The 22,469-nt window shown below is 47.7% G+C and overlaps 3 protein-coding genes across 4 annotated transcripts in view; 2 read left to right on the top strand and 1 right to left on the bottom strand.

The window, feature by feature from the left end:
* LOC130402345 (voltage-dependent calcium channel subunit alpha-2/delta-2-like) overlaps positions 1-8,063 on the top strand; it is a 30,042-nt gene extending 21,979 nt beyond the window's left edge. The window contains exons 7-23 of the mRNA XM_056606496.1: positions 122-155; positions 886-946; positions 1,820-1,917; positions 2,445-2,535; positions 2,663-2,725; positions 3,137-3,240; positions 3,657-3,755; positions 3,982-4,070; positions 4,163-4,210; positions 4,522-4,593; positions 4,710-4,862; positions 5,656-5,708; positions 5,817-5,872; positions 6,248-6,371; positions 6,912-7,021; positions 7,244-7,320; positions 7,941-8,063. Of these exons, the coding sequence (XP_056462471.1) occupies positions 122-155; positions 886-946; positions 1,820-1,917; positions 2,445-2,535; positions 2,663-2,725; positions 3,137-3,240; positions 3,657-3,755; positions 3,982-4,070; positions 4,163-4,210; positions 4,522-4,593; positions 4,710-4,862; positions 5,656-5,708; positions 5,817-5,872; positions 6,248-6,371; positions 6,912-7,021; positions 7,244-7,320; positions 7,941-8,063 (1,455 nt within the window). The remainder of the gene's footprint in view (positions 1-121; positions 156-885; positions 947-1,819; positions 1,918-2,444; positions 2,536-2,662; positions 2,726-3,136; positions 3,241-3,656; positions 3,756-3,981; positions 4,071-4,162; positions 4,211-4,521; positions 4,594-4,709; positions 4,863-5,655; positions 5,709-5,816; positions 5,873-6,247; positions 6,372-6,911; positions 7,022-7,243; positions 7,321-7,940) is intronic.
* A 4,379-nt stretch (positions 8,064-12,442) lies between these two features.
* Positions 12,443-15,509, bottom strand: abhd14b (abhydrolase domain containing 14B). Of its 2 annotated transcripts, XM_056605392.1 has the most exons (5): positions 15,220-15,508; positions 14,604-14,818; positions 13,889-14,130; positions 13,233-13,414; positions 12,443-12,601 (listed from the first exon to the last, which is right to left on the bottom strand). In XM_056605392.1, the coding sequence occupies exons 2-4, from the start codon at positions 14,815-14,817 to the stop codon at positions 13,235-13,237; spliced, it is 636 nt and encodes a 211-aa protein (XP_056461367.1). In that variant the 5' UTR covers position 14,818; positions 15,220-15,508; the 3' UTR covers positions 12,443-12,601; positions 13,233-13,234. The 2 variants fall into 2 exon arrangements, with proteins under 2 accessions (XP_056461367.1, XP_056461368.1); XM_056605393.1 differs by lacking the exon at positions 12,443-12,601 and having other exon boundaries at positions 12,619-13,414; positions 15,365-15,509.
* A 97-nt stretch (positions 15,510-15,606) lies between these two features.
* The window catches only part of mst1 (macrophage stimulating 1), a 13,541-nt gene continuing 6,678 nt past the window's right edge, over positions 15,607-22,469 (top strand). The window contains exons 1-8 of the mRNA XM_056605391.1: positions 15,607-15,905; positions 17,958-18,102; positions 18,254-18,369; positions 18,876-18,990; positions 19,281-19,417; positions 19,950-20,070; positions 21,469-21,587; positions 21,913-22,084. Coding sequence (XP_056461366.1) covers positions 15,851-15,905; positions 17,958-18,102; positions 18,254-18,369; positions 18,876-18,990; positions 19,281-19,417; positions 19,950-20,070; positions 21,469-21,587; positions 21,913-22,084 — 980 coding nt within the window. The 5' untranslated portion in view covers positions 15,607-15,850. The remainder of the gene's footprint in view (positions 15,906-17,957; positions 18,103-18,253; positions 18,370-18,875; positions 18,991-19,280; positions 19,418-19,949; positions 20,071-21,468; positions 21,588-21,912; positions 22,085-22,469) is intronic.

The following is a 22,469-nucleotide window of genomic DNA, read 5'->3' as shown; positions in this document are numbered from 1 at the left end:
CCCCCCCCCCCCCCCCACTCCACTTGGCGTACGCAAGGCCCCCCAACTCGTGTGTCTTCCTCTTCCCACTGTACCCCCCTGTCTCCATCCTCCGCCTCAACCCCTCCCGCTCCGCCCTCAGACACACCGGGGGGACCCGCTGGTGACCTGGCACTGTGGGCGCAGCACTACCTGGGCACGCCATCTTAGCTCTCAGCCACCCCTTCGTGTGCGCATCCTCTCCAACCACACGGTTCACAGGTCCCCCGCCGGATCCACACCGCAGCCGTCGGGATTAAGGCCACGACCTTTCCCCCCCCCCTCTTTCTCTTTTATTTTCTATTTGTTTTTTTCGGGGGTGTTTGAATCTAAAGTTGAGTTGCCCCTAACGACATGCCCTTCACAATGCAATGCACCTCCGCGGATTAGGCGTCCCCACCGGCGCGCCCGCTCCCCCTGCCTGTCTGAGGGATGACCGCCTCCATCCCCCCCCCACCCTCCCATCACCATATTGCTGCCTGCCCTGGCGCCCTCTGTGTGCGGCGCCGGGTCCCAGAACTCCCTTCACCCCCGGTTATAACCAACGCGGGCAAGTCAGTTCTCGGACCTCCGTACCAGAACGCCCCCCCCCCCTCCCAGAACCAAAAGACCCCAAAGAAAAGACGCTCCTCGAAACGTCCCGGTTCCATTGGAGGCATCCTATTGGCCAACACTGGTGTTCATGATCCCCTTCACCCACAGCCCTCCACCTCCACCACCACCACCTCCACCACCAACGCTGCTATGGTTAACTCCCCCCTGCACCCTCCTGAAGAACAGCTGCTGTTATCCCGACAACGCCCCCCTCCCCTCCCCTCCCCGACCGCCCACAGCTCCTCCCCGCTAACCTCCCCCTTTCTGTTGCAGATTTTGAATCACTGCTGCCAAACAGTTTTGAGTCCGAGGGACATGTGTTCATAGCTCCCAGGTAGCCCTGTGTGACTGCTTGCTGTGTTACGCTCTCTCTCTCTCTCTTTCTCCTATCAACGGCCGTCTCTCTCGCTCGCCCGCTGTGTGGTCCCGTCTCTTGCAAAAAAATGAGTTGTGTTTGCTGTGGTTTTCGTGTTAGTTGTTGTGTTTGTTGTTGTTGTTGTTGTTGTTGTTTGTGTCCACAAGCCCCACATCCTTGCTGTTTACTGTACTCCCTGCAGAATGTACCTTTTCGTTTTGCTGTGTTTATTGTGTTTTTGTGTACGGCTGTTTTGTGTGTATTACCTATTATTATTGTGGGCAAGATCTCACGTTCATTTCATTTGTGTTTATTTATTGCAATGATACATTTGACAAAAAGGATCAAATTAAGAGACGCTGGTTTAGTGTCTCCTTCCATTCATTTCAAATACTAATACGTTTAGGATCCATCCTAGTTTCTCCTGCCTCCCCCTAACGGCACATCTGCATGCTGCTATGGTTGGATTCATGTGTTCACCCCTGTATGCGCCATCGTACATTTCCTTCCTGAAAACCAATAAAGCTAATATTTAACTGAACTGAAACCATAAAGATTTACAAAATCATCACTGCCCTCAATATTAGGTTACCAAACCCATTTGTGCTCTCAAGCTGCTGTCTTTGTGTTAAAGAGAAAACCATTGTGTGTGTGTGTCACAACTCATATTTATTTCAATGTGTCAGAATAAGCCTTGCATGTTCCATACATAAGTGAGTGTGTGGACTGCTAATTTGAATCCTCTGTGTAAGCCATGAATAGACAAAGGGAAGCAGTGGCCATGCCCAGTGACCGGTCGTAGGCCAACGGCGGACAGGCAATAATGCAGTCCTCCATTCCCCCCCCCCCTAGGGAATACTGCAACGAGCTGGAGCTGGCCAGCAACAACACCGAGTTCCTGTTCAACTTCATCGCTCTCATGGAGAAGGTGACGCCAGACTCCAAACAATGTAAGCCCCGCTCCCCCTGCACTTATGTTCTGTTTGGATGGCCCCTGCAGAGGTCTAGGGGCCCCGGGGGCCCGATCATCCACCTTCATTATACAGACAGAATGTTTCCCCAACCTGCTCCCCACCCAGACACACACTTATAGAATATTCAGACCGCACAACTCCCTTCCCCTCCTCTCCGCCTCTAAGTGTGTAGATACCAAATGCGGTTGGTGTTCTTGCGTCTGGGATCCGATGTGTTTCCTGAGGAAACAGGATGTTAGGAGTGTGAATTGACGTAGGAGGGCCCGGTATTCCTTCACTATTTGATTAGCAGTAGTATGAGTGCATAGAGGAAGCTCCAGCTGTTGAGTGCATATCATTAGCAATCAACATTAAACGTGATCGGAATGTAATTTGGGGAATAAATTATATATTTTTCAGGAAATAAGGAAGTTACTTTTAATACCAGTAAACAATCCGATGCTTATCATAAGTGGGTGTGTATCTCTATACAACATTAATGTCTGTATATTTCTGGGTTTCAGGTGACAATCTGCTGCTTCATAACCTGATCCTTGACACTGGCATCATTGGACAGCTGGTGGACAAAGTGTGGAAGAACAAAGACTTGAACACGTAAGGGGCTTCCAGTAGCATGCGAGTCGTCCGCTCTCTCCGCATGTCCCTCTCTGTGCCCCCCCGACCGTGACCCTGACCCTGACCCTGACCCTGACCCTGACCCTGACTCTGTGGTGGTCTGCAGGTACGGCTTCTTGGCAGTGTTTGCGGCGACTGACGGAGGCATCACCAGAGTGTTTCCCAACAAGTAAGTTGAAGTTCAAGTTTATTATAGAGCCCGTTATAAAGCAACAACGGTTGACCAAAGTGCTGTACAATTCCACTATCTAGTTATAAAACAAACAAATAAAATAAAACCAACTAAAAGCACTAAAAAAAGGACACACTAGACAATAATAAAACGTATATGGAGTCAAACACAAGAGAATAGAAAGGAGTGTTTAGAAGGGATATGAAGTTGGGCACTCAAGGGGCTAGCCTGACATGAAGAGGGAGTTCTTTCCACAGTTTTGGGCCAATGACGGCAAAAGCCAGATCAGCCCTGCTCTTAAGTCTTGACGGAGGGCACTTAAGTTTCCGTTGTTGCTTTGATAGTTTGACCCTGAGCGTGCAGTCAGTGGGTGGTCGTCCTAACCCTCTTCCTCCACCTCTTCCTCAGAGCGGCCGAGTCGTGGGAGGAAGACCCCGAGCCCTTCAACGCCAGCTACTACCGCCGCAGCCTGGACAACAAGGGCTACATCTTCAGAGCGCCTTATCGAACAGGTGCGTTACAGCCCACCGGGGCTTGTCTCCTTCTTCTAGTCCTTCTTCTCCATCATCACGTCATCCCCGGCCGCATGTATCCCTCCCTCGTATAATAAGGTTGTTCCTTTGGAGGGCTACTATCAGGGAGCTCTCATAGATGTGGCCTGTAAAGCCCTTTCTTTTGACTGTAATCGTGATGAAGGTCTGCACAAATAAAAACGGACCTCGATCCACATCTCCTTCATCGCCAACTCCTTCCCTTCTGCTCATTGTTGTTCGAGTCCCTTCCTCCTCCTCCTTCATCCTCTCCTCACTGTGTCGGGACCATTATGTCCTTATGTGTTATTATTATGACCGTGGTGGTGCTGGTGGTGGTGGTTGTATCTGTTGAGCGCCCTGGCGTGAAACCCTCGCTGTGTGTTCCCACCCGGCAGTGAGAGACGACCTCCTCAACCCGGAGAACGACACCATAGGGGTGCTGGTGAGCACGGCGGTGGAGATCAGTGTGGGCGGGAAGACCATCAAACCTGCAGGTTGTTAGCCATCAAACAACCCCGGCGGGTGGGCTCCTTTCAAGCCGACCCCCCTCACAGCCAGGCCCGGAAAAACTGCCTCTGTGATTGACTGCTCTTTTCTACTGCTTTCCCCCTCCCTCCCTCCCTCCCTCCCTCCCTCCCTCCCCATGTATTTTGTTGTCACATGGCGGGTTCTGTGTGCCTCTCTGTGCCTGGCGTGTCCAACATGGCCGCGACATAACAGTGGTCGGAGTGAAGCTGGACCTCGAGGCGTGGACAGACAAGTTTAAGATTCTGGCTAGCAACCACACGGACCGCCAGGGCTCCAACGCGGTGAGCTAAAGCCCGGCGACCCACCCTGCTGGGTGACCACCTCTAACGCTTCCTTCTGTTTATGATGATAACGTCTGCTCTCTCCGGTGCAGTGCGGACCCCACAGCGCCTGTGAAATGGACTGCGAGGCCAACAGCGAAGTGAGTCCGTTTGTCAACGTCTCTGCATCGTCCCCGCTTTCACCCCACGTTTTAAAACACTCCCGCTTCGATAGTTTTGCACTATTTAGAATTTAGAATATTTATTGTAAATATTGCTTATTTTAGTTCATTTTACCTAATTTTATCCTTTTATACTTAATGCACCGTGGGTCAGTGACAAACAAAATTTCGATTCTGCCATTTGTTTTGTACATTTATTGGAATTGACAATAAAGCAGACTTTGAGCTTTACTTGGCTCAGCTCTTAAAAGGGAAACAAAATAACCTCGGGTTGTGCTTTCCACACACAGGACCTCCTCTGTTACCTCCTAGACGACGGTGGGTTCCTCATCATGTCCAATCAGAAGGAGGACTGGAACAAGGTGAGCTTGGGTCTTGTTGTGTCACAAGACACAACAATCTCGTCCGACCTCTCCCCACCTCTGAGGCTGAGCCAGGCTTTGTCATGTGCCCCCTCCTCCCTCCTCCTCCTCCTCAGGTGGGCATGTTCTTCAGCGAGGTGGAGCCCTACCTGATGTACGCGCTCTACAACAGCTCCTTCTACAACCGCAAGCAGTCCTACGACTACCAGTCGGTGTGCGAGCCCATCCCCACCAGCAGCCACGGGGCAGCACCCAGGGGTGCCTTTGTGGTGAGGTCATCAGAACACGACAACACTGGACTGGGGGGGGTCAGGGGCGGGGGGTGATGTTGAACCCAATGATTCTCAGATGTCTTTTTTATCTTCAAGCAATGAGCGGCGAGAGGCCATGGGTAAATCACAGCCTCAGGCGGCTTATTGCTTTGGATAAAACGGTTACCATTGACATCCCAGTAAGTGTAAACCGAAAAGACATCAGGAGGCAACATAAAATGCGATCATTAATTGAAAATGAATCATCAATCTTCTGCCGGGCAATTTAATTCCTCAGGATAGCAGGCTGGTTGCCAAGCAACCCAGGCTAGCATACAGGGTAATCAGGCTTTGAGATTGGCGGCACATTCATAAAAATCAGTGTGGCATAAAAAAATTGATTTTTTTTATGCGGTCAAAGGTGTGTGTTTATAGAGTGTTATACAATAGCGTTTGAACCAATCAGATTCGGGGACTGGAACCTTCCGTTTATCATTTTATATTCAAGCAAGAATTGTTTCGATTATAAGAGATTGATCACATAAAGATAGTGAGTGATATTGAGCCATCAATGTTGCGTCCCTTTGGCTCAAAAGAGAGAGACAAACGGAAATCACATTACATGACACATGTATTCACCACTACACGATATTCCCACAGCCAGTAGTTTGACATGGCTTCCCTTGGCTTGCCCTCAGGAGCGTACAGTATGTACAGATATGCATGTCTTTATGCAGACATATGGTCAAAATAAACAACAAGACTCCCTGTGATCTAAACCACGTGATGTACTGTTACTGTGTGCCTGCAGCCCACCATCGCAGACTTTCTGAACATGGCCTGGTGGACGTCTGCAGCGACGTGGTAAGTGGGCAGAGAGACTGAAAACTGCTCAGAGCTGTCGTGCGTTGTGATACAGGCCGTAGGTGGCCCAACACCAGCCATGTGTGTGAACCTTGTCCTCCTCTCCAGGTCCTTGTTCCAGCAGGTCATCGCTGGCATGGCGTACCAGAGTTGGTTCATCACAGGTGAAGGGGCATCTCCTATTTACTCAAGTGTTGGACTGGTACAGGTGTTGGTGCAGGTGCACATAATTACCCGTCCAGATCATGTTCGACTCTGGTATTTGCGTAATAATATTGTGATTGGAATATCAGTTGGAACTGTAAAATAAACGATGGAACATATCAAATATATTTTGAGACCTGACGGTATTTATATCTTGTGTTGATGAACATACAACATGTAAATCAATTGAATAAGACCTACAAACCTGCCAAAAGTGAAGCCTAATGTCTTGGTCTAATGTGTGTATTCATTGTGTGTGTGTGTGTGCGTGTGTGTGTGTGTGTGTGTGTGTGTGTGTGTGTGTGTGTGTGTGTGTATGCGTGTGCGTGCTGCAGACGAGGTGCTGGCAGAGGGAATGGATTCCAGAGAGAGGGGCTGTGTAATGATCCAGACACAGTACTACTTCACCAACCTGAACAGCACATTCAACATGCTGCAAGACTGTGGCAACTGTTCAAGGTCTGTACACACACACCGTGCAAATTCACTGATCCAAATACACTGTAAACATAGCGCAAAAACAGCTACAGTTAGCACGCTAGATTGATAGCACTCTCACAAGGTAATGAGTGAGATGGAAACTCATCAGAGTTAATTGAAGCGGTCACGTCGTCGGCTAAATGAGCCTTATAAGCCTAGCCGGCCAGCTAGCCCGGCATCCATTAGCCAATGAGTGTGTGAGACAGGGTGAGTGTGATGGGGGAGTGAGTGTGAGGGGGAAGTAGTATGGAGTGGGAGAGGGGAGGGATTGTGATGGGAGGGAGCGTAAGGGGAGCAGTGTGAGGGGTGATGGAGTGTCAGGGGAGAGAGTGGTGGGAGGGAGTATCAAGGGGGCGAGAGTGAGCTGAGGGAGTTTGAGGGAGGCGAAAGTGTGAGAGGAGGGAGTTTGAGAGGGGGAGAGTTGAGAGGGAGAGTCTGAGGCGGTGGGGAGAGTGAGGGGAGGGAGTATGAGGTGGGGAGGATCATTGAGGGGGATGTTGACAGACTGTCTTCCTGCAGGCTGATCCACGCCAAGAAGATCAACAACACCAACCTGCTGTTTGTGGTGGCGGAGAAGATGCCCTGCAACGGCTGTGAGATTGACAAGCTGTCCCAGGAGGAGGAGGAGTGTATCCTTTGGCTTGTCTGTTTTATACCAAGAACACTTCAACTACTGCTGCTACCAACACTCAATAGTCTGTCTTTTTCTTTTGTGTTGTACAGATTTATACTCTGAGGGTATTTCCTATTCATGGTATGAATGACGGTTTCATAGACAGCGGTCTTGGCCTTTGAGTATGACGATGTGTGACCCAAGCAATCGGTGGCTTCCCTTAACCGTTTTGTCACAGACAAGGACCTTAATCCGTGTGATGAGGTGGCTCGCTACAGGAAAGGCCCGTCCATGTGCTTCGACAACAACCAATCTGTAAGCCCTGTTCATAGTCACACACTGCAGAGACCCCAGGCTAACGTTCACGTAGCATCACGTCAAATACTAAAGTAGTAGTAGTGGCTAGTATGTCCTGTATGTAGGACCAGTAGTCCGATCAAATAGCTTTCTGAACGTCCTATCTGAGTCCTGTCAGCCAGACTACTTGATAAACTACCTTAGACATCCCAAACTGAATAAAAAGGGCAAATATGTGTACAAAAATGCTCTTCGCTCAGTCTCGTTGTCACTAGGATATTTGCTGAAAATATATACTTTGTATATAAAATATCTAGTGACCACATGCAGGAATATCACATTTGTTTGTCAGCTAGCATCACCATGTGATCAGACCAGCAGATGTGAAGATGCAGCGCATAACTTTTGAAGATAAACTTATTTTTATTGTATTTAGTTTGTTGCCATCTGGTGAACTGCTAGTATGTTATGAGTCAAACAAATGTTTTCGCCTGCTAGCTTAGTACCTGTGAAGAGATTCTAACCGTTATCTGAGAATAATGCACTGGTATAAACAGCAGTCTGTTGTGGTAAACACCAACATAGAGCGAGGACCGGGGATCAATATTTGACGTGTGCGTGTTTGTTTGGCCTTGCAGGAGAACACGTCGGACTGTGGGCGGGGCCACTCGTTCGGCCCCTCCCTCATCACCCTCCTGGCCATTCAGCTGCTGCTACTCTCCCAGCTGGCCAGCCCCAGCGCTCTCCTTGCTCTTCTCTAACTCCACCCCCCCCCCCCCCATCTCCTTGCTCCCCCCCCCCTGAGCCTCTTTACCCCCTCTAGTCATAACGGCCCCCCCGCCCCCCCGTCCAGGCGCCCAGGTGGGGGGTCTCGGTGCCCTGGCGCTCCACCCGGCTTTGCTACCCGTCGTGTTGTAGCTTCACGTGATGAACTGCTGGACTTTGCTCTGCTTCTTCAGCCCGGTCCAGCCGTCCGCCCCCCCCCTCCCCCACCACCACCCATCCTCCCCTCGCCTCACCTGGACCATCGGGCGACGACAGATGGGAACAACAAAAAGAAAAAAAGGAATCCAAAAAAGAAATCCACCCAGAAGCGACACCATTATCGAGCTGGAGTCTTGCTGGACCCATGCCAAGAGGACCCCCCCCCCCCCCCCCCCCCGCCCCCCTGCTCCCTGCAGACCCTCCCACCACTGGATGGAACCAGTGTTAAACTCTGTTCATCCGCTGTTAATCACACAGGTGGCGTGTGTATCCCCCTCTCTCTCTCTGTCTCTCTGCCTCTCTCGCCCTAGCCCCTGAGTTTCAACACTCAGTCATTTGCCTCCTATGAGGGGCCGTGGATTAGTCAGACAGCGAAGCCATCATAAAATAAAACTCTGGTCCGGAGGGGGGGGGGGGGGCTGGGATGAAACCAGGGCTCGTGTCACCTGCTCCAGGGCAAAACTATATTCCCAGCAGTTAAGTTCTCCTTTGGAAAAAACAGAGTTTGTTTGGTGTTTACTTAGAGACATGAATTAATGTATGCACTGTATCTACTTCTTGCCAAATTGAGATAGACGTTCATGTGTTCTTATGTTTTCTAGCCAAATTAGCGACGGGGTGGAGGAGGTGACTTTGGATTTAGCGTTAGGGTAACCATGGGGATGCACGGGATGGGAATCCCGGATCACTTTTGAACACCAGGCGTTCCCGGCTCCACAGAGAGGCCAGCGTCCATTTAGATAGGGATCATTTGATGGTAACCTTTTTTTTATTCTTACTATCCGGCTCATACACTTGTGAAGAATAGCGAGTTTGTTAGGCGACTGCGACCAATAGAAGCGGCCTCTGTTCCCCGCGCAGTGGAACCCGCCCATCGTCCGTGCTGATGTTTGATGTGCTCCTTTAACGATCGATGAACAAACTCCGACCTCCGGTCGGCTGATGTCCAGTTCTATATAGTTCTATATATCTCTATATCTCTATCATGTGCTCTAGTGTGCAAGCTCACCTTCTGCCAATCCCGACGGGGACGCCCCCCCCCGCGCTACCGTCAAACAATGTGCTTTACTTCTGTAACGCATCGCGCACCTCTAGTGGTGGTGGAGCCCCCAAGGTCCCACCACCAGGCTGGACTTATTACCTTTGGCTGATGCAGTCCTATCCAGCCAACCCCCCCCCCCCCCCCCCCCCCCATCTGGAGCATCTGCTGCTGCCGCCGCTGCTGGAAGTCCAGGGCTGGGGGGCTTTCGTCGAAAAAACGTCTCACACTCAAAGTGCCGAAAGAGGCGGCTCATTATGGTGATCACGTGGTTACGGTAGTCATGGGTGGTTGTCTGTTACATGTCATTGGATCAGCACTTCAGCTGAGAGGTTGCGGAGACGCCCGTATTCAGCAGCCTCTCAGTCTCCCTCTCTCTCTCTTTCTCTCTTGTTTCATAGTGCCTTGAAGCACTAGACGTTTCTCGGAAAAGGCCCCGGTCGGCTCTGCTTACGCTAACCCCACCGCATGGTACCTCTATGAAGCAGCCTGCTCTCCCTGCTCCGGATGATGCTACCCGCTAACGGAGCCTAGCGTACCGCTATAGAGACAGCTTTATAACAGGGTTCGATGCAGTCGTCGGCTGTGTGTTCACCCCCCTCTCCACAGCTGTCCGACTGCCATTGAACTAGAGTTACTATAACCGTTCCTTTACGATGGCCATGTACAGTGCAATGAGTTTACGCCATCGAGATATATATATATATATATATATATATATATATATAGTGGTGGTGGGAGAGCGTTATGTAGGGCCACTTGACTGCTATACTTGCGTTTACGCCTGACTTGTGCGTATGTGTTTGTGTGTGGACGTATTATGTCGGTTTGCGTTTTAGCCCTCAAAGGGGCCGTGTTTTAAATGGGTCATATCGAGGCGATTGCGTGGCAGGCGTTGTGATACCGTAGCTGTTCTCTCATTTGATTCTTGCGACGAACAAAGTGTTATAAAATATTAAGAGTCGTTAAAAAAAAAGGGAGGGGGAAAAATCAGTCTCTGAAGGTACGTTTTGCTTCAAAGCCATTCGGAGGGAGGCAGTGCAAGAGGTGTGCGAACGAATGTTGGTCATGTGGTGTGTGTTTTCTGTTCGGAAGGCAACGTAGTTACACAGCCTCTATAAATGCCTTAGTGTTATCTCATATGGGGCTCTTGTTTCACTTTTTGTTATTTCGTTTTTTGTTTTCTTCCTTCACACGCACAAGCTCTGCCTCGCGTCCGTCCGTCTCATTGGTCGGCTGGGCACGTGCAAACAGACTCTGTTGAAACAGTCCCGTCCCTGCTGGGTGTCGTGGTGTTCTGGAATGAAGTATCGTGAGCTCTACTTTTGTATTGAACCGTGTCTTGGAATGATCAATTCTTAAGTAACGCTTGTTTGACTGACTGCCGCCTGCAATTGGGGGAGGCTTTCCTGTCGCTGAAGTCTCCGGACCTTTGGGCCCACCCAAGCTTACTGTATTATGTTTTTAGGTGGGTAATGTCACACTACAATCTTAACCTTACTTACTGTACAGAGTATTAGAAGACTATGTATTAAGACAAACATGCCGGCATAGCAACTGCAGTTTTTGGCTTACTACACAATTGATCTCATTTTTGACTAACCGCTTAAAGGGGCAATGTGTAGTATTTGGTGTTTCACATGGCAGGATACAATTATAAAGGAATTGAACAACAATAATGAAAAATAAACTGTTTATCCTGCTCCATGACCTGACGCTCATGAAAATGAATATTGTGGGATAAACAGTGTTTCATATTATACACATGCTGGGAAGGTAAATTGATAAAATTGGGTGCATTTTTGAAACCTTGCAAACGGCTAAAAGGCGTAACACTTGACTCGTACACAGTGCTCCGTCAATCATAACACTTGAGAATCTTACACAGTGCTCCCTTAATCGAATTGGCATTTCAGAATTGCACCTGCGATTGGCTCCTTCAGTGTTTTTAGTGTGGGCCAAGTATTTAACCTAGCCTAGCGCAGTACCGTTGCATTCTAACCCGGCATTCTGTTTGTCTCCGCTCCTGTGCCATCGACTCTGTCCGCAGGTCCCCAACCTCCTGTCTGTAAATGACTGCTACGCTTTCCTGCAGAACCCTTCTTCTCATGTCCCAGCTCCCTACACACACTCTCACTGACGGGTGTCTGAGACCTATGTTCTCATATGCACCGACACACTGGCAGTGTGCGTACACACACACACGCAACACACAAACACACACGCAACACACAAACACACACACAAACACACACACACACACACACACACACACACACACACACACACACACACACACACACACACACACACACACACACACACACACACACACACACACACACACAGCAAACATACAGTGGGCCGTGTCCATGCTGGGGGTGGTTGAAGCCCCCAGCATCAGTTTCCCTGGTCCTCCACCAAAGTGTGTGCGACAGGCTCAGGGAGGGGGTCTTCACAGAGTCGCGTGGGACTGTATTCAGACAGCTGAGGCGGTCAGAAACACAGTGATGTCTATGTGTGTGTGTGTATCCAAAATGGGGAGACACCCGAGTGTTCCGTAGAGGAGCACGGGTTTGCTTTCCATTGGGGGTTTTCAGACATTTACTTTTGCCAAAAATGACAAAAAATATATATATAAATAAAAGAATAACATCAAAATGGAATACCTTTGAGACGAGAGGGAGGGGTTTGCCCCAGGCCCCGCCCCCCGGTCCGACCCCCCTCCCACAAGGTGTGGGGGGGGGGGTCCCCATGTAGCCTCACACAGCCCCTCTCTGTCCTCGCTGTGTATGTGTAGGCGCGTCTCGCTGGGAAAGACACGTATGTGTGTGTGTGTGTGTGTGTGTGTGTGTGTGTTATTCTGTAGTCTGTAGTCTGGTGCTATGTGACCATGTTTGACAAATGTGTGAAAAAAAAACAGTTACAACTGAAAAAACAACGACTCAAAACAGTTGAATTTAATAAGTGGAAAAAAATAGGAATACAGCGCCGCTGGTAAGTTCGAGATCTGGAGTAAAGTATTTTTTATTTTGGTTAATTTCTTATTTGCGTGAGTATGAGCGTCTGTTTGTGTTTGTGTTTGTTTGTGTGTGTGTGTGTGTGTGTGTGTGTGTGTGTGTGTGTGTGTGTGTGTGTGTGTGTGTGTGTGTGTGTGTGTGTGTGTGTGTGTGTGTGTGTGTGTGTGTGTGTGTGTGTTTGAGAGAGTGCAGAAAATTGAGCTCCTTTTGGTTTGGACATTGGTCCGTGTCGCTCCATTCTTTTGTACAGATGAAGCTTAAAAAAAGAGGGCAAAATTTGTAAAAATATTGTGTCTGTGACTCCTTGTAAAATATTTTCAAATTGTTTATTACAGAGAATCAGTTATTAAATAATGTTCATATTTTTCACTTCATTTGGCTGTGTGGTCTTTTCTATTGTGTAAAAGTACAAGTATGGTCCACAAAGTAAGTGTGGTACAATCTGGTTGTCATTTGTGAAATTCTTTGCAATTTTGACCGTTTATTTGTATCTAAATCACTGGGATGCATCATTAGAGAATCCTTAACAATTATCATTAAATAAGAGAATCGTCCAACCCAAGCAATCTATTGAATTGAAATACTGCCTTCAGGAAATCACAATTTACTCAAGTCGAAGGAAATAAAGAACTTGCACAAATGTTTAACCAGGAGTTCAAGACGACAGAAGACCATAGCATGGATTTTATGGCCTCTCGATTATGGCCTTGACTACAGTTAACGTTTGTTAAAATCCTTCACTTAAAGCAAACATTGAGCACTGCACAGATTTCGATATTACATACACGATTTTGCTGTGAAAACAATGAGTAAAGTGCACTTCTAGTAATCAAGACCTATTCTGGTGTTTAAGTGATGGCATGGTGTGAAGTCAACACTGGACCCACCTTCACAGGGTATGGAGGAACTCTACCACTGCCTTGTGCCAAGTGTCTGGGTCATCCAGATAGCACGGATGCCCCGCCCCTTTCATCACCACCACTTTGTGATTGGCCAGTTTGCTGAGGTTGCCGAGAGACAGTTCTCCAAGCTGTTCGTCTTTGTCGCCGTAAACGATCAAAGTTGGAATCTGTTGGTTCAGGGGAGAGAGAGGAAAGCCTCAGATTCACCCCCAAAAGAGAACCAAAATAAAGCAGGACGTGTATGTAATCGACCGATACGGATTTTTTACGGCCGATACGATACCGATATTTTTTCATCAGCCTTAGCCGATACGCCGATACGCCGATACCGATATTTAGAGCCGATACTACTTTTTTTTTTGCTCCCTCAATCATAAAAATTACACTGATAACAAATGTTGCAAGTCTCAATTAAAAAAAAAGAACATTTATTGAACTTCAATATAAAAAACTATATTTAACAAATAGTAAAAACAGGTGAGGTAGAACAAGTAAAAAAAATAAATAATAATAATTGGCAAAAAAATATCGGCGGAAATCGGCCGCGTATCAGCCGATACCGATACACGTAAAAAACGTGAATATCGGCCGATAATATCGGCCGACCGATATATCGGTCGATCCCTATTTACACCCCTTACCTGTACAGCGCGGTACTGCTCTGCGCTGAACTTGTCGGTGCATATGGGAGCCACGGGGATGTAGGCTCGGATGGCGGGCTGGTGTCCCATGACGAAGGGCAGGGAGTACATTCCGCTGAGGGAGGGGCTTATCACCACCACCGAGTGCAGCCCCAGCTTCTCACACACCTGCTTCAGGAACCCGCCAGGGGCCAACTCCCCCACGGCTGCAGGGCCCGTGGCTGACTTGGACTGACCGAAGCCTGGACCAGTGAAGGGACAAGAGGTAAAGGGCTGGTCAGGTGTATAACGTGGGCCTGGGAGGCATGTTGAGAATCAACCTCATTAAAGGGCTACTATTTTACCACCAGGGGCCAGTTTAATTATCTGTTATAGCCGTTGGAAGATCTGCCCTCACCTGTGACTAAAGCGACATCACAAGTGGGAGTGTCCACTGAGATGTATGCTGGATAGAACAGCTTACAAGCCTACCCAACGGGTATTCTGGTACCCCTTAACGACCAGGGTTACTACACAAATTAAATAAAAAGTGACTGAAGTGACCGAGATAATAATAATAATAATACATTTTATTTATAACGCACTTTACATCTACTTAATGACCTCAAAGTGCTGAGATGGGACTGTGAAAGACCCGATCACAGTCTGCTCATTTCAGGCCAACCCTTAGTGCTGTTCTGGATGTGGCAGCCAGGGCATTACCCAGAGGAATTACCCGGTAGGTCGATAGCTACAGCTCGGCAGCCTGCTTTGGCGAGCGTCTCCAGAGTACCGATGTTGAGCCAGTTCTCTGACGTGAAGCGAATGCCATGCAGGAGAAGGACGCACAGCCTGGCCTCCCCGCTGGCGGGCTCGCTCTGTCTATAAAACAAGGGGCTCGTGCAGTACTCCACATGCACACTTCCCTCGGTCATTTTAACAGCAGACATCCTGCACAGAACGACAATGGACATGTTGGATAGGATAGGATCATATCTCGGCATAGCTTACTATAACTTACTATTGATGTAATCTGCTCACTACAATAATTGAAACAAAATCGTACGTTAAAGTAACATTATGTGAATACATTTCCTTACAATGGGTTAACTTAAAGACATAGTAATTATTGACGCTAAAACATGGACATTTGGACAATGTCATTACCATCTGATATATGCAAACAAACGGGTGTGACTCAAGTGTCACCATTTGCAGTTGTGTTGGTAGACTAGTTGTGATGAAATAATGTCTGTTCAAAGTCCACATTAAACGTAAATTGATATTCTGCAACAGTGGATTTACAGATTTGCGCAATACTAAGTAAATGTGCAATTAAAGATGTCCCTTACCTCAAATGTTTTCAGCAACCTGAAATGAACCACGAGTGTTGACACTGCTGAGTATTCTGGACTGCTTTGGCTTTCGCTGCTTGGTTGACTATTTTTTGTCCCGGAAAACCATATAAAAGTTTTCTCTTCCGGTGCTTATACTGACCTCTGGCGGCGCTCCCTGGAACTGCCCTCGAAATGCCCGTGGATTATAACGGTGCTTATTTCTGCCAGGAATGAAAACGTGTTAGTAGGATAGGGACCTAACTTTGGCCGTCCAAATAAAATGTGAACACTCTCCTGACATTGCGTCCCGAAATTTCCCGGTTCTCTAGTCATAATTAATGATTGATTATGTTATTGATTGGTTGTGTTTGTGGGGGTAAGGGCCTCTGTTTGATCAGGCTTTCAATGTTTGCGTATGGGAGGTTGCATCGAAGTCAATATTTTATGTCTTCCATAGCTGCGCTCCTCGTGGCTTTCAGAAACTTGAGGTGTTTTATGATTTTCGGATGCTTCGGTTATGAACGGGAATGGTGACTTCATCATAACGGACCAATAGGTATACGAATTTAAATCTAAAAGTAACACTACTGTTCGACCTGCCGTTCCTCGATAGTATCAACGCGTAACACACACGACAAAGGCCACCATGATACTGTTGTTATTCCCTCTACTCCTGACCGTCTGCTGCGGAATGTCTACAGGTAAGAAAGGCTTATTCAACGTGAAGATGTTATAAAACGTCATAAGAATCCAACATTTTAATAATCATGACATTACGTTTGGAATATGCTGAAGCAGCCGCCCACGTATCGATTTAATAACTCAAGTTATACAGTAGGCCTATACTTTAAACTCGATTGATGGTCAACGTCCCAGTGATTGTCTTTTATTAAAAGTCCTACATATTGAAAAGTAGAATTATAGAAAACTCAATTGTGCGACGTCAATATGGCCTATTAACAGACTAACTGTAATAATAGTAATATCAGGTTAATTATCTGTAACCCAATTCAAATAGAAACATAAAGAGAAGAGTCACAATTGTATGAATGATTGTAGGCCTATGTACCGCGGTGAAGTTAGTTTTAGGTTGGATATTCGACGGATATTCAGTCCAGTTCCAGCCGCGACTTCACGGAGATTTGCCCGGCAATAGCTGCAGGAGAACGGTTAGCACACCTCGCATTAATGAATATTAATATGCAGGAACTATCATATTTCTTTCAATAGCTTCCATGCCATGTGACCCAGTGACTCCAAACCAGTATCCAATTGTAGAACTAAACCCTAAGAATAGGACACACCACTTTTTATGGTAATTTAGTACTTCCTCTATTTTATATGAATATTAATAAGCAGGAATTATCATATTTCTTTCAATAGCTTCCATGCCATGTGACCCAGTGACTCCAAACCAGTATCCAATTGTAGAACTAAACCCTAAGAATAGGACACACCACTTTGTATTGTATTTTAGTGCTTTCTCTATTTTATATGAATATTAATATGCAGGAACTATCATATTTCTTTCAATAGCTTCCATGCCATGTGACCCAGTGACTCCAAACCAGTATCCAATTGTAGAACTAAACCCTAAGAATAGGACACACCACTTTGTATTGTATTTTAGTGCTTCCTCTATTTTATATGAATATTAATATGCAGGAACTATCATATTTCTTTCAATAGCTTCCATGCCATGTGAACCAGTGACTCCAAACCAGTATCCAATTGTAATGGTAAATATGATAATTCCCCATCTCCAGGGGATGTATAAAATGCCCCTGTCGCTAACATCGAATACAAATAGGCACGTAATGTTACTTTTTACTTTTTTGTGCGTTCACGCGACGGGGCGACAAGATCCCATACAAAGTGAACGTAGAGATACGTATCGGGCGAATTTTTCGCGAGAGAAAACCGGCGACAAGTTTGATTTGTCGCGCCACACTTTCGCCGTGCACAGGCGAGCACGTTCACACGGATTTGTGGCGCGACAAATTCGCTCGAAAATACAATACAAAGTGGTGTGTCCTATTCTTAGGGTTTAGTTCTACAATTGGATACTGGTTTGGAGTCACTGGGTCACATGGCATGGAAGCTATTGAAAGAAATATGATAATTCCTGCATATTAATATTCATATAAAATAGAGGAAGCACTAAAATACCATACAAAGTGGTGTGTCCTATTCTCAGGGTTTAGTTCTACAATTGGATACTGGTTTGGAGTCACTGGTTCACATGGCATGGAAGCTATTGAAAATACTGCAAGTATTTTGTTTTGTATTGATATATTTACGTGAAGTAATTTATTGACGGTCCCTAAATCAGTTTCCAGCGATTCACCGCGAGTCTCTGCGAGGTGCGCTAACCGTTCTCCTGCTGCTATTGTCCGTGAAGTCGCGGCTGGAACTGGACTGAATATACGTCGAATATCCAACCTAAAACTAAATTCACCGCGGTGGCCTATGTCGTCTAACATAATAGGCCTATATCCCACGTTTCACAGACGCCTTATAACAATAGTAATATCAGGGCTATTATTATGTGGCCAGAAAAGACAGTGTGTCATTGCAATGTGTCACAAAGTTTTCTTCCATTAGTTGCGAAGTCATCTCTTGGTCTAAAGGTTATGTGTGCAGGACTTCTGCCAACACGTTGTTTTCTATGTGCCAGCTTACACACAAATGCTATACGATAGCATTGATAAGCATTGATTGATTATAGAAACATGATTCATGTTTTCCTATAGTGCATCGCAGTCCACTGAATGACTTCCAGCGCTCGGAGGGCAGGGAGCTGGTGCCCACGCCATGGAACTCAGCGCTGGCGCTCATAACAGAAGGTCTCACCCTGGAGGACTGTGCTACTCGATGCTCCCTATCGCTCGACTGCAGGTGACACGCCAGACACAAACCACACACGCACTCTCACAAACACAAACACATATGATTTTCACATGCTCTGGTGTTTATTAAAATGCATAATAACAACGTACAATATTCATGTATGTAAAAATGGATAACCGAAAAACACCTTTCCCTCCAGAGCCTTCAATTATGAGACGCGACCTTCCATTACCTGCAAACACTTGCAATGGGTGGGCGATGGCAGCAATGCGGAGGTGAAGAGAAATGTAAACTGCGACCTTTATGAGAAAAAGGGTAAGATTGTGTCACGATGGTTACATAAGGTGTCATGCCTTTCAGTGGCGGTTCTAGACTATGTAGTCTAGGGGGTCAAGGCTGGTGCTTTAAAGAACCATGCAAAGTGTCTGCCAATGTTTATCCATCTGTATCAACAGGTTAGAATGAAGTTTAAAATACCACCGCAGCTATAGGGTACACCCTCAAGCAAAGAACATTGCAACTATTGACCTGACTTTGTCAAAGAAAGTACAAATGTTTGGAAAGACTTACCACCAAACTTGATTAGGGACCTGAATTTGTCCTATTTATATTTCTTCCAGCTAGTTATTTTTAATTGCCATATTGATTAAACTACAGCAAAATATTGTTAGATGTTTCTTGATTGCAAAGAGCGTTGATGTGGACTCAACATTTAGGGTTAGGACCGCATGTGATGCCTCAGAACCGCCTGTGATGCCTGTAGTGTGTTTAATATCAGATGTTGTCTGTGTTGTTTGTCTCTTTTTACTGTTTTATTTCAGTCTATGTGAGGAAGTGCATTGTGGGAAAAGGTGAAGACTACAGGGGGAAGGTGTTCACAACAAGAAGTGGACACACTTGTCAACAGTGGTGGTCAAAGTTCCCCCATGATCACAGGTCAGATTTCTTTCTCTTGTCCATTCAGGATTTCTTTCCTTCATTCTTTCCTTTTTCTTTATTTATGTCTCTTGTCTTTCATTCCTTCATTTATTCTTCCTACCTTTATTTCTTACTTTCTCTCTTACTTTCTGTCTTTCATTCATTTATTCTGTCTTTCTTTCTCTCTCTCATTCTGTCTTTCTTTCGCCCTTTCGATCTATCCTTCCTTCCTTCCCTCCTTCTTTTCCCCCCCCCCGATGCCCGGCACTACAATGTGGTCCCTCATGGCTCCTCCCCCGGTCCTGCAGGTGGACTCCTACCGGGGACAACGGCCTGGAGCTCAACTACTGCAGGAACCCGGACGGGGACCGTATCGGCCCCTGGTGCTACACCACAGACCCGGAGCGCCGCTACGAGAGCTGCCATATCCCCCACTGCAAAGACGGTACAAGCAGTCCCTTAAGGCTTAGTTATGGTTCCAGATCGGCGCAACACAAGAGGGTCTACGGATCCATTACGTCCTTGCGGACCCTCCTTACGTCCCCCGCAAGGGCCTGACGTGCGCCTCCCAATTGTAGCAGTAAGGGCTGTGATTGGTCAACTCACTAAAACCCGACGCAGAACCGAAACAGGTCCACGACTGCGTTGAAGCGTCTGCGTAGTCATTATGTTGCGTCGACGTGGAACCATAACTGAGCCTTCAGTCTGTATCATCATGCATAACGTGAGGCTGTCTCCCCACTGTAAAGACGGCCTGTGTTGTGGTTGCAGGTGGGTTTGTCCACAGAAATGTGTATCAGGAGTGTGTTGTGGTGGGTGTGTCCACAGAGGTGTGTGTCACAAGTGTGTGTTGTGGTGGGTGTGTCACCAAAGGCGTGTATCAGGAGTGTGTTGTGGTGGGGTGTGTGGTGTGTAGTGGTGGGTGTGTCCACATAGGTGTGTATCAACAGTGTGTGTTGTGGTGGGTGTGTCCACAGAGGTGTGTATCACGTGTAACGGCGAGGACTACAGAGGTCAGGTGGACCACACTGTGAGCGGCAGAGAGTGCCAGAGATGGGACCAGCAGTACCCCCAGCAGCACATCTACCAGCCAGAGAAGTAGGTCCCCCACCCCACCTCCTCTCACACATCCCCACCTCCTCTAACACATCCCCACCTCCTCTAACACATCCCCACCTCCTCTAACACATCCCCAAACACATCCCCACCTCCTCTAACACATCCCCACCTCCTCTAACACATCCCCACCTCCTCTAACACATCTCCACCTCCTCTAACACATCCCCACCTCCTGAACACATCCCCACCTCCTCTAACACATCCCCACCTCCTCGAACACATCCCCACCTCCTCGAACACATCCCCACCTCCTCTAACACATCCCCACCTCCTCTAACACATCCCCACCTCCTCTAACACATCCCCACCTCCTCGAACACATCTCCACCTCCTCTAACACATCCCCACCTCCTCTAACACATCCCCACCTCCTCTAACACATCCCCACCTCCTCGAACACATCCCCACCTCCTCGAACACATCTCCACCTCCTCTAACACATCCCCACCTCCTGAACACATCCCCACCTCCTCTAACACATCCCCACCTCCTCGAACACATCCCCACCTCCTCGAACACATCCCCACCTCCTCTAACACATCCCCACCTCCTCTAACACATCCCCACCTCCTCTAACACATCCCCACCTCCTCAAACACATCTCCACCTCCTCTAACACATCCCCACCTCCTGAACACATCCCCACCTCCTCTAACACATCTCCACCTCCTCTAACACATCCCCACCTCCTCGAACACATCCCCACCTCCTCTAACACATCCCCACCTCCTCTAACACATCTCCACCTCCTCTAACACATCCCCACCTCCTCTAACACATCCCCAAACACATCCCCACCTCCTCTAACACATCCCCACCTCCTCTAACACATCCCCACCTCCTGAACACATCTCCACCTCCTCTAACACATCCCCACCTCCTGAACACATCCCCACCTCCTCTAACACATCTCCACCTCCTCTAACACATCCCCACCTCCTCTAACACATCCCCACCTCCTCTAACACATCCCCACCTCCTCTAACACATCCCCACCTCCTCTAACACATCCCCACCTCCTCTAACACATCCCCACCGGGTGCCCACGGAAATGGAAACCAGCATTAGACCCGTGTCAGATTTAAACAGATTTTTAATGTCTAACAATGTTTAAAGGTCCCATATCACGTGTCAGAAGAGGCAGATTTTCAAAACGGCTCGAAATGGCTAATCACACTCATACCTGCTGGTATAATGTGGGCCCTTTAATGTATGTTTTTATTGTAAAACATGCTCTATAATCAGTGTACAGGTCCATTTTCAAACCTTGTGCTCAGAGTCGTTCTTCTTGACCATAAAGCCCCTGTACGAGGGGAGATCTGTACGATCAGCTGGGGTTCAGTGGGCAGCCATCCATACGTGGCTTTGTTGGCTCAGGTACCCGGACAAGAGCCTGGATGACAACTACTGCCGGAACCCGGACGCCTCGCCCGTCCCCTGGTGCTACACCACGGACCAGGAGGTGGAGAGAGAGAGCTGTGAGATCAGCAAGTGCAGTAAGAAGCCCGCCCACCCACACACACGTGCACACACACGCGCACACACACGCGCACACAAACATGCAAACACACGTACACACACACGCACGCGCACACGTACACTTACACACACACACACAGACACACGAGCACGCACGCCCACGCACACACACACACGCACGCACACACAGACACACACACATTCACCTGTATGTAAGTAAGTATATATTTATATAGTCGATTGACTGAACAACAGGTTTAGCTTCAGAAACACAAATCTGGCACCACTCATAGATTTTAAACCCAAACCCTTTCTCCTCTCGTTATGGTTTGGCCCCTCCAGCCGTGGCCCCTAAGAAGCGTCATCGCTCCAGCTACACCACCAACTGCTTCCGCAGCCGGGGGGAGGACTACCGCGGCCGCATCAACGAGACCACCTCTGGGATCCCCTGCCAGCGCTGGGACGCACAGTACCCCCACGAACACCCCTTCTACCCCAACACATACGAATGCAAGTGAGTGGATCTGTACATTTGTGTGTCTGTGTGTGTGTAAGTGAGTGTGTGTGGGTGTTTGTGTATGCGTGTATGCCTGCCGGCAGGTGGTTGGGTAGGTGAGTGTGTTCGCGTTTATGTGCATGTGTATGTTTGGATGTGTGTGTGTGTGATTATGTGTGTAAGTGTTAATCTTTTACTCAACAACGCCTCTTAGGTTTTAAACACTTGGCAAACAATTACCCCCCATCATTGACTCAGAAATCATTGAAGAACTCATTGTTCAGCCTTGATTGGCTCAACTTGATTCATGATTACGATACGTCTCACTCACACACTATCGAAGAACCAATGAAGAGCGTGTTTATAGCTTGTGTGGCTCATGCAGAGAAACGTTGTGTCGTCC

Source organism: Gadus chalcogrammus, chromosome 13, assembly GCF_026213295.1.
Source record: "Gadus chalcogrammus isolate NIFS_2021 chromosome 13, NIFS_Gcha_1.0, whole genome shotgun sequence".
Taxonomy (NCBI): domain Eukaryota; kingdom Metazoa; phylum Chordata; class Actinopteri; order Gadiformes; family Gadidae; genus Gadus; species Gadus chalcogrammus.
This window is presented reverse-complemented; position numbering and strand designations above follow the sequence as displayed.

What these genes read in the sequence shown, in the direction of transcription:
- abhd14b (XM_056605393.1), bottom strand. Translation starts at nt 14,817, where the DNA reads ATGTCTGCTGTTAAAATGACCGAGGGAAGTGTGCATGTGGAGTACTGC. An exon ending in TGTAGCTATCGACCTACCGG is followed by an intron (nt 14,131 to 14,603) that starts GTAATTCCTCTG and finishes TCACTGGTCCAG; the next exon opens with GCTTCGGTCAGTCCAAGTCA. An exon ending in AGCAGTACCGCGCTGTACAG is followed by an intron (nt 13,415 to 13,888) that starts GTAAGGGGTGTA and finishes CTGAACCAACAG; the next exon opens with ATTCCAACTTTGATCGTTTA.